Source organism: Vulpes vulpes, chromosome 1 (genome assembly GCF_048418805.1).
Source record: "Vulpes vulpes isolate BD-2025 chromosome 1, VulVul3, whole genome shotgun sequence".
In the NCBI taxonomy this organism is placed as follows: Eukaryota; Metazoa; Chordata; class Mammalia; order Carnivora; family Canidae; genus Vulpes; species Vulpes vulpes.
This window is the reverse complement of record NC_132780.1, coordinates 7285494-7297527: the sequence shown is the minus strand read 5'-3', so window position 1 is coordinate 7297527 and position 12034 is coordinate 7285494. Positions and strand designations below refer to the sequence as shown.

Sequence of the window (12034 nt, the reverse complement as noted above, 5' to 3'; positions counted from 1 at the left end):
GCATAGGGAATATAGTCAATATACTGTACGCATTTTGTATAGCGTCAGTAACTGGATTATTGTGGTGACTACTTTGGTATGTATATAAATATTGAATCACTATGTTGTATATCTGCAACTAATATTGTATGTCACGTTTTCTTCAATTTATTAAGGAAAAAAGTGAACGTGTAAAACTTATAAAACATAGGGGTAAATCTTTCTGATGTTGGATTTGTCCAAGGACAAATCCTTGGATTTCACACTAAAGCAAGAGAAAAATAAAGACAAAATGGAGCTTATAAAAATCATAATCTATTCTCTATGAAAGGAGCTTATCAAAAAAGTGAAAAGACAACACACAGAATGGGGAGAAAATGTTTGCAAATCATATATTTTTTCTTCTGGTTGGCTTTTTATTTGATTTTGGTAAAAAAAGAATAGGGAAGTGAAGTTGATTTAAAAATATCTACTGCTTCAAAAAAAAATCTACTGAGGGGATCCCTGGGTGGTTCAGCAGTTTAGCGCCTGCCTTCGGCCCAGGGTGTGATCCTGGAGTCCTGGGATCAAGTCCCGCATCGAGCTCCCAGCATGGAGCCTGCTTCTCCTTCTGCCTGTGTCTCTGCCTCTCTCTCTCTCTCTCACGAATAAATAAATAAAAATCTTTAAAAAAAATCTACTGAAAATATTTACATTTACCCAGAAATTATTAACTAGAAAACTAGAATTCTTACCTCTCCCAGTTTTATTGAAATATAATCAACACATTTCACTGTGTCTTTAAGGTGTAAAACATAACAATTTGACTTAAATATATTGTGAAATCCAAAATTGTATAGATACACACAAAAAAAACTTGTGATGAGAACTTTTCGGATCTACTCTTTAAAATATACCATATAGCAAGTTAACCATGGTCATCGGATGCACATTACATCCCTAGTACTTATAATTGTAAGTTTGTACCTTTTGGCCATCTTTATTCAATTCCACCTCCACTTGTCTCTGGTAACCATAAAACTGATCTTTTTCTGAGTCAGTTGTTTTTCTTTTTTAGATTCCACATATAAGTAAGATCATATGGTACTTGTCTTTCTCATTTGACTTCACTTAGCATAATGCCCTCAAGGTCCATCCATGTTGTCATAAATGGTGGGATTTCCTTTTTTATGGCTGAATTGTGTGTATGTGTGCACATGACACAAATTATCCATTCATCCTTTGATAGACACTTAGCTTGCTCCCTTTATCTTAGCTATTGTAAATTATCTTGCCATGAACATGAAAGTGCAGATACCTCTTAAACATAGTGTTTTTGTTTCCTTGGATATATTCCCAGAAATAGAATTGCTGGATTATATGATATTTTGTTTTTTGTTTGTTTTAGGAATCTTCATACTACTTTCCACAGTGGCTTGCACCAATTTACAGTACCTCCAACGATGCACAAGTGCTCCCCTTTCTCCACATCCTTGCCAGCATTTATCTTTTGTTTTTTTTGATGATAGCAATTTTAACAAGAGTGAAGTGTTAGCTCATTGTGGTTTTGATTTGATCTAGAGTCTCAGCACACAATACACAAAATGTCCATAATAGGAATGAAAATCACTCATCATATCAAAAACAGGAAAAGCTTAAACTTAATGAGAAGATAATCAAGAGACATCAACACCCAAGTGATTGGAGTTATTTGGCAAGGAATTTAAAGCATCAATCATAAAAAATAAAAATAAAAGTGCTCCAGTGAAAAAATTATGTACATACTTGAACCAAATGAAGAAAAAAACTAAGAAAAATATAAAGAACATGAGATATTCTGAAATGAAAAATACTGTAACCAAAACAAAAGACTCAGTGGATGTACTCAAGAGCTGAATGGAGAGTAGAGAGGACAGGGTCAATGAAATTCAAGACAGAACAAAATAAACTGTTCAATATGAACAACAGAGAGGAAAAATATGCTAAATCTTACAAGGGAAGAATAAAAAGTGTGAGGCTGAAAAAGCATTCAAAGAAATAATGACATAAAATTCCCCAACTGTGGCAATAAATATAAGCCTACAGACTCAAGAAGCAGAGCAAAACCCTAAACAGTGGAAACCCAAAGGAATTCATGCCAAAATACTTGATAATCAGACAAGAAAACTAAAGATATAAACAATTCTTGAAAGCAGCTAGAGAGGAACAACTCATTACCTATAGAAGTATGCTTCAAATGAGAGTTCTTTGCAGAAAACATAGAGGCCAAAATGAAATGGCACCTTTATCCAGTGCTGAAACAATGGTCAACCAGAATTTTCCACCAGCAAAAAAATATTCTTTGGTAATGAAGGTGAAATGAAAACATATTCAGATGATGGAAGACTAAGATAATTTGTTGCCAGGAGACCTCCACTAAAGAGTGGCTACAGGAAGTTCTTTCAGCAGAAAAGAAATGAAGGAAACATGGAACATGTGGAATAAGGAAAGAACAGAAAAAGTAAAGACATGAGTACACTTAATAGGCTATCTCTTGTGGAGCTTCCTAAATTATGCTAGACAGTTAAAGCAAAAATGGTAATACTGTCTCATATAGTTGTTAACTTGTTCAGAGGAAATATTTGTTTTTTTTTTTATGATAGTCACAGAGAGAGAGAGAGAGAGAGGCAGAGACATAGGCAGAGGGAGAAGCAGGCTCCATGCATCAGGAGCCCGACGTGGGATTTGATCCTGGGTCTCCAGGATCCCGCCCTGGGCCAAAGGCAGGCGCCAAACTGCTGCGCCACCCAGGGATCCCCCAGAGGAAATATTTGATACAATTATATAATAAAGTAGGCAATTAAAGAATCTCAGTTGAGATAAGATTTTGAACTGGTTAAATGTTTACACACATAGAGTATGGAAATTATGTATGTATGATGTAATACCTAGAGCAACTACTAAAAAGTCTGTAATCAAGAACTCTAAAGTAGAATTCTAAAAAATACTAAAGTAACCCACACACAAAAAAAAAGTAACCCACAGTAAGGCATGAAAAGTGACGGGAACAAAACCACCAATAAAATGGCAGATGAATGTTCACAGCAGATTTGTGTATTAACCAAAATTTTTAAACCCAAATGTCTTTCAAAGGCTCTATGGTTAGAGAAACCATGGCATATCCATAAAGGGAAAACTACTGAGAAATTTAAAAAACAAAAATTATTGTCTCTGGAACAGCTGGGATTTATCTCAAGGGAATCCTGTTGAATGAAAGACACCAATCTCAAAAGGTTATATAGTATATGATTCCATTTATTTTTTAAGATTTGAGGCAGGACGTGAGTTGGGGGAGAAGCAGAAGGGGAGGGACAGGGGGAAAAGAATCTTAAGCAGACTCTGCACTCAGCATAGAGTCTGATGTGGGGCCTAATCTAATGACTCTCAGATCGTGACCTGAGCTGAGACCAAGAGTCAGATGCTTAACTGAGCCATCCAGGTGCCCAATTCCACTTATATTTTTAAAAGGGGGAGCATGTGTGTGCAGGGCAGGAGGGGCAGAGAGAGAAGGAGAGATACCCAAGCAGGCTCCATGTCCAGTGTGGAGCCCAACACAAGGCTCAATTTCACAACCCCTGGGCTCATGACCTGAGAAAATCAAGAGTCAGATTCTTAACTGACTGAGCCACTCAGGAGCTCCTATAAAATACTCTGGATATGACAAGATTATAGAAGAGATTACTGTTGCCAAAGATTAGGAGTGGGAAGCAGGGAGAGGAAGGGGTTACAGGTGTGACAACAAAGGGACAGAGCAAGGGATCCTTGTGATGGTGGAAGTTCTGTATTTGATTGTGGTGGTAGAGAAATCTACACAAGATAAAACTGTATGTAATAACTACATGGACAACACACAATCCCATGTACAACCAGTGAAATCTGATAACATGTACAGATTCTGCCAGTGTCAGTTTTGATATTGTACTATAATTACGTAAGATGTTAATATTAGGGGAAACTGGATGTAGGGTACACAAACTACTCAGCACTACAGGGTATTATTCTATTCTTGCAACCTCCTATAAATCTGCAATTATATCTAAATAAAAACTTTTAAAAACTATTTGAGAGTGGGGGTAGGGGCGGAGGGGCAGAGGGAGAATCTCAAGCAGACTCCCCACTGACTACAGAGCACAATGCAGAGCTCGATCCCAGGACCAAGGGATCACGATCTGAGCTGAAGTGAAACCAAGAGTCAGATGCTCAACCAACTGCACCTCAGAGGTACGCCAATAACATCTTTTGAAAGTCCCAGTAGAAAACAAAAAGACAAAATATATGAATGAGCTTTTCAAAAGAAAAGGAAATTTGAGTTCTGTAAGTATTTGAAGGGCTTAAATATAAAACATTTTAGATGTGGTACAAGGAAGTGAGATTTCACATCCACTGGGCACATACCTCACACGTCTAAAATCGTCAGCATCTGCATCCTCACTTAAGGATTTGGAAACCAAATAAAGCTTTGTTGAGATATGCTAAAATTCCTTCTGCTCTGATGCAGGCATCTATCCTTGGCTTGACATTAATCACGTTTTATAGTAGGTATGAATGGTCTCTCCTCTGAAACCAAGCCAAATGTTGGTGGATTTTTTTTTAAACAAATAGCCAATTATTTCAACAACTATTTCTTTAGTTTCTTCACTGCTTCCAGTTAGAGGAAAATTTGTGTTTGAAATAAAGATAAATTTTTTAATTGGCATCAAGTAAATGCTATGTATATACTGATGGTTTTTATTATCTGAATTAACTTCAGATAATAATTCATCTTAATGCAGTTTGTGTCTTAGCAAAGATAATTTTCTATAAATGTATTTGATAATACACAACTTTTAAGTTGTTTCTATAGGTCATGTCCTTCACCCATTTGATTATTATGTTAGAGAAACAGGAAAATAAGGCAAGAAAGAATACAAAAGATAGCAACATAATCTTAACAACCAGATTTGTTGGCACCATTATTTTTGCTTTCATTCTTTTATTATAAAAATGTTACAGATAAATATAACAATTCCATCTAACCCTCTCCCACTTCCTGAAAGGCAACCAATGTCATATACGGATCTATAAGCAATACACAGTAGTGTTCTTTGCATTATTTTTATTAAACTTATACAAATGTTACATTTTTTCATTGTACATTTTGCTTTTTTCCTCTCAGTATTAGATATTGTGATCTATGTAACTATACGTCAAATTTGTATCTTCTTTCTAAATACTGTATTCTATCATAGCAATAACATGGTAATAATCTATCCTTCTACTAATGAAAATTTGTTATGTCCAATTTAGTGTCATACAAACCACAATGCAGTGATGAACATAGAGATGTGTATCTGTGTGCCCATATGTGCATGCCTCTGAAGGCAATACACCAAAATAGAAATGACTATTTCATATTTGTGTTCTTAGAGTTATCCTGTTACTCTAAAGTAATAAATCTAGTTTATTTTCATCATAGTTTCAGACATTTGCTTTTTGTATTCTGATCTTCAGTCTTTCTAGATTTTATTGTATATGGTATAAAATAGAGACATCATTTTTTGTTCATATGACTCTTCCATTTACTGAATGGGCCATTCTTTCTCCAATGACTTCAAGAGCAACATAATTCACCAAATTCCCATATCTCCTTTCTTCATCCTTGTTTCCCCTGATTTATCAACAATACATTGTTTAGACACAGCTTTAAATAAATTATGTGATACTATCTGCTATACTGTTTCTTCTCTTTTGTCTTCTACTTGTTTCAGCTATTTGTGGTCCTTTATATTCCCATATAAAATTTTATATCAGTTTGTGACATTCTTAGAATTTAGTGAAAACTTTGAATGGAAGTACCTTAGAGGTTTATGAATTTATATGTTTAAGAATGTGTTTTAAGACTCATTTTTCTCAAAATTTCAGGTGTTATTTTGTGCCCTTCAAAATGTTTTGTAACTTTATAAATGTGAGTCTTACAATAAATGTGTTTATCCTTAGACATTTTATATCAACACATTTTCAAATTAACTAATTCTTGTATAAGAGAACATTTTTATAGTTTCTCTCTTTTCCCCCAATCTTCTTTTTCTTGCTTAATACATTGGCCAGGATAGGAGCTCAAATATATTGTTGATATGCTGGTAGCAGGTATCTTGTTTCATATTTAATAAGAATGCTAAATAAATAATAGAGGCCTATGAAGGTTTTACAATTTATTCGTTTTGCAATTTATCATCCTTTTAAGAATTGTTACACAGTTGTGTGACTTCTTTAAAAAGCTTTCCACATCATAGTTTTCTGCTCTAGAAATGTAAAAGGAGGTGCTAATTCTTTCTGAAGGTGTCTCCATCTTCACGATATACATAGTGTTTCTATTTCTATTGAGTATGAATCCTCTGGTGTCTAACAAGGTGTGACTTTTGGCTGAAAGCCTTACCACACTCATTACAATGATAAGGCTTCTCACCTGTATGTTTTCTCATATGAAGTGTAAGAGATGAGATTTGAGAGAAGGCTTTCCCACATTTACTACAATCAAAGGGTTTCTCACCTGTATGACCTCGTATATGTATAGTAAGGGATGAGCTTTGGGAGAAGGCTTTTCCACATTTATTACATTCATAGGGTTTCTCACCTGTATGACCTCTCATGTGCACAATAAGAGAAGTTCTTTGAGAGAAAGCTTTTCCACATTCATTACATACATAGGGCTTCTCACCAGTATGACTTCTCATATGTAAATTGAGCAATGAGCACTGAGAGAAGGCTTTCCCACATTTATCACATTCATAAGGCTTTTCTCCTGTGTGACTTCTCAGATGAAGAGTAAGGGATGCAATTTGAGAAAAGGCTTTACCACATTCATTACAATCATAAGGTTTCTCTCCAGTGTGAACTTTCTGATGTGTAATAAAGTTTTGCTTTTGGCTGAAGGCTTTACCACATTCATTACATTCATAGGGCTTTTCTCCAGAATGAATTTTTTCATGGGCAATGAGATTTGATTTCTGGCTAAAGGCTTTGCCACATTCCTTACATATGTAGGGTTTTTCTCCAGTGTGAATTCTCTGGTGTCTAACAAGATTTGACATCTGAATGAAAGCTTTCCCACATTCATTACATTCATAAGGTTTCTCTCTAGTATGAATCTTCTGGTGTGTAATGAAGTTTTTCTTGTGGCTGAAGGCTTTTCTACATTCCTTACATTCATAAGGTTTTTCACCAGTATGACTTCTCATATGTACAGTAAGGGCTGAACTTTGAGAGAAGGATTTTCCGCATTCATTACATTCATAGGGCTTCTCACCCGTATGAATTCTTACATGTATAATAAGCATGGAAAACTGAGAGAAGGCTTTTCCACATTTATCACATTTATAAGGTTTTTCTCCTGTATGACTTCTCATATGAAGAGCAAGGGATGCAATTCGAGGGAAGGCTTTACCACATTCATTACACGCATAAGGTTTCTCCCCGGTATGAACTTTCTGATGTGCAGTGAGGCTTTGCTTCTGGCTGAATGCTTTCCCACACTCATTACATTCATAAGGTTTCTCTCCAGTATGAATTTTTTCATGATCAATGAGATTTGATTTCTGGCTGAAGGATTTCCCACATTCCTTACATGCATAGGGTTTCTCCCCAGTATGAATTCTTTGATGTCTAATGAGATTTGACATTTTAATGAAAGCTTTCCCACATTCATTACATTCATAAGACTGCTCCCTACTATGAATTTTATGATGTTTAATGAGTTTTTCCTTGTGGCTGAAAGCTTTTCTACATTTTTTACATTCGTAAGGTTTCTCTCCAGTATGAATTCTCAGGTGTCTGATGAGGTCCAAGGTTTGACTGAATCCTTTCCCACAGTGATTACACTTGAAGGGGGTTACTACAAGATGGGATGGGCTAATGCAAAATGATTTCATAGCTTCATTATATTCAGAGTGTTCCTTTCTTATAAGAATTCTATCATTATTATGACAGTTGAAATTATTATATTCTAAACACTTTCCAAATAAGTCATATTCATAGAAATTGTGACTGGAAGGAAAAAAGTCCGGGTTAAGAGGAAATGCATTTGCAAATTTCTTATGACATTCATTGACTTTTTCTTCAGTCAGTGTTTTTGTGAATTTATCTTCAAATTGTGTCAAAAGTCTGTCCTGGATTTTCTGATGCTCATCAATTCCCCACATATCTCCTAAAACAGATTGCAAATAAATATCACTTGAACAATTTTCCAAATTTTAAAATGAAGAAAATTTCAGAAAGTATGCCGTCATGGGATTGATTCTTGGCTTACAGCCTAGTTTCCCATTATAAAGTAAATTTCATGTGCATAGGTCTTCTATTTTCTTTTCTTTCTTTCTTTTTTTATCTCCTATTTTCTAAGCTTAAGGAGAGTCCAGGAAAAAATATTAGTAGAGGAAGATAGGAATACAAGTAGCTTTGTGTTTAAAAATGGGATCTGAAAGAAAAATTTAAACTGTGGGGTAAATAAAAGGGAGAATACAGAATATACAAATAAAGTAAGAAGAAATGACAGAGAAACAAAAATAGGAAGTTAAAAAAATCATAAAGCTATTTTGTAGGACTCTTAAAATAAGCTTTTATAAACTGCTTGACATAAACAATTTTCTGGAAATTGAAAATTACCAAAACTGAACCTGTAAGAGGTAGAAAACCCTTATGAACCAACTTCTACAAAATAACAGAAAAATATGAAAAAGCAATTCTCAAACAAATCAAAAAGGTTAAGAGAGATTCACATGGGAATTTGAACATTTAGGGGACATTTGCTTTCAGGATCTGCAAAATGTTATATAAGAAAAAAAAGAATTAAAAAAAAAAGAAAAAAAAAGAATTAATTTATTGTGTGAAATGAACATAATATTAAAACCAAAATCTCAAGAAAGATGACAACCAAAAAAGCAAACTATATACCAATTTTACTTATGAATATCAATGTAAAAATTCTACCTAAAATATCAAAATAATCCAGAAAGAAAGAAAAGTGATCTAGAGCACTTTAAATACAAGACATATCATACTTAAGTAGATTTTTTTCCAAGTATATTTTACTATTAGAAAAATCTACTTCTATAAGCAAATATATTAAAAGGTCAAAATAAAAAATCAAGTAATTATTTTCAAAGCTATTTTTAAAAATTATAAAACCAAACATTTTCCATAAAGAAACCTTCATAAAAAGGGAATACAATATTTAACTTGAGAAAAAAAGTACAGTACAACTTAAGCATTAGTTTAATATTTAATAAGAAAAATTCCTCCCCCTTCCATGGCCAAAGAAAAAGAAAAGAAAAATCTCAAAGCACTGACATAATAAGTACTATCACTATTATTACAGTTCTGGATAGTGCATTAAGTAAGAGAAAGAAATCAGAGGTATAAACACTTGGAAAAGAAAGATAAGGTTAACATTTTTGTCAACAATAAAACAATTTACCTGGAAAATCAAAAGTGAAAATTATAAAAACATTAAATTCACTATACGTTGGAAATTAATATTTTTAATAACATTTATATGCAAACAACTATTTAGAAAAGAACAGAAGACTATACTTACAGTCACAACAAAAATATGAAAAATATGGGAATTTAATATGTCCCAAGATTTCAAAAAACTAAAATACACACAGATTTGACCAAATGGGAAGGTGCTATGGGTTGAGTTGCCTGTACTGCAAAAAAGACATGTTGAAATCCTAATTCCCAGTATTCAGAATGTGAAGTTACTTGGAAAATGGGTCACTGCAGATGCAATTAGTTAAAATGAGGTCATACTGGAGTAGGGTAACTCATAATCTAACTGGTCTTCTTATAAAAAGTATGCAACATGAACAGACAGAAACACACAGGAGACCACCATATGAAAATAAAGACAAGATCGGAGTTATGCTATTACAAGCCAAGGAATGTCTAGGGCTATTAGAAACTGAAAGAGGGATAGAAGGGTCCTTCTACAGGTTTCAGAGGGAGTATGGCCTGCCAACACCTTGCTTTAGTATTTATAGTCTCCAGAACTGTGAAAATAAATTCCTGTTATTCTAAGCTACCCAGTTTGTGGTATTTTGTTACAGTAGCCCTAGGCAACTAAAAAAAAGGCATATCACATTGCTGGAAAAGAACGTTCGACAGCAAAAATGACACAAGCTAATTTATTAAAGTAATTTTAATAAAAATGTTTGAAAACACAGATAATAGCGCAAAGGAAAACAATGCTAGGGGTTGCCACCTTCGATAGGAAATGTGTGAAAGAAGAGCTACTTTTCAGTATGTATCCTTTTTTACTTTAGAGGTTTTATACCATCAGCATGTATTATGTATTTTAAAAAGTAAATAAAATTGTTCTGAATACTGCAGTAATAAAATGAGAACAATGGGCAGGTAAAAATTGGATCAAAATTGGAACATAAAATTGGAAGAGCCTACTTAGCATATCTGGATAGGGAGTAAGTACTGTGATCAGGAGAGAAAACAAAGAGGGAGAAATTTAGCGTAAATATGGTATAATAAATACATGAATTTATTTCATCCCACCCAAAATCACACCAATCTGAGATAAAGAAAAAATACATAAACAAACAAAGACTACCTTAGAGGAGATGGAAGATCACTCTCTTAAGAAATAGAAGCAGAAATGCTGTTGAGTCATGTTGAGACATGAGGTAGAGGATACAAAATAAGGGACACCTGGCTCAAGCACAGAGTAAGTGCAAGCCTACATACTAAAGGATAACATTCAATTCCCTGTTGCTGCTTAGCTCCAAAATTGGAAATGGAGATTTTTCTCCCTCTTTGCCAGACAGATAATAAAGAAAGGGAAAATTCCTATGCAACTGTAAAGCAGGTACAGTTAGAGACTTGGTTGCAGATTACAAACATAGAAATGGTGGCAGTGTACTAACTTCCTGGGTCACTTAGGGTAAAAAGAGAAGATCCATTGAGCAAATGATGTTGAAGAAGGTAAGATTAGCTTGCCAAAGTACCATCAAAACAGAAGTGAAAAAGAATTTCAAGGGCAAGATTAAATTGTCAGATGTGACACAAGACTCCATGTTTTAAAATGGTGGAATGGAGAAGGCTCTGATCTCTTTTTGTCTCTACAAACAATGGGAATGAATTTTCACTAATTCTTGAATGATCCTAGGGGTGGCTGTAACCCCAATTATAATAAATGAGTTAGTGTTGACAAATACAGTGAAGGCTACAACAGGGGAAGAAGGATTCTAAAAGACAGGTATTCATGCTGATCTTGGGTAGTTCAAGAAGAGCAAGATGCTGAGAGTCAAATGGATATTACACCCTGAAGGGCAGAGTTAATTATCCTATGATTACAACAACGAAATTTGGGAATGCAGACTGGTTACAGAAGACTTGTTATCCCCAGATATCCCAGCAGGACTGAACATGGAAGCATTGAAACATTTACTTTTTTAGGAAGAAGTCTGTTGGGGTGAGACTATAAGATTAAGAGTTATGAGAAACCTTTTAGATGAAAAAAAAAAAAAAAGCCTAAGCATACTTCTACACATACAACCTTGTGGAATAAAGGGCTTCAAAATAAAGCACAGATGCATTCATGTCCATCAAGAATTGATAAACTTTTTCTTAAAGTGTCAGTAATTGGTGGGTCACACAATCTTTGAGGCAACTATGCAACTATGCCATTTTAATGTGAAAGCAATCAAACACAAGACATAAATTACTGGGTGTGGCTAAGTTTTAATAAAACTTTATTTTCAAAAATAAGTGGCAGGCCTATAAGCCATAGTTTACTAATTATCCCTGTTCTAGATCAGAGTACTCATTTTATTTCCCCAACATTAACTTTTCTTAAAAAGCATGTCAAGGAAGAACTAGCCTACTACTAAAAAGGAGAAGGTGCTGGAACCAGATCTATAAAAAGTATTAGAGCTAGAACAATTATGGCACAAAGTAAATAAAATTGAATTATCGCATAAAGTAAATGAAAATGTTGACTATTTCCATGAATGAAAAAGCTTAATGAAAATAAATCTTTAAATCAAGAGCT

General features: G+C 34.2%; 1 protein-coding gene across 6 annotated transcripts in view; it reads right to left on the bottom strand.

The window, feature by feature from the left end:
• Positions 1 to 4952: 4952 nt before the first annotated feature.
• Positions 4953 to 12034, bottom strand: part of LOC112928477 (uncharacterized) — a 166922-nt gene continuing 159840 nt past the window's right edge. For all 6 annotated transcript variants that reach the window (XM_072746850.1, XM_026010216.2, XM_072746968.1 and 3 more), the window contains one exon: positions 4953 to 8179. In XM_072746850.1, coding sequence (XP_072602951.1) covers positions 6354 to 8179 — 1826 coding nt within the window. In that variant the 3' untranslated portion in view covers positions 4953 to 6353. The remainder of the gene's footprint in view (positions 8180 to 12034) is intronic.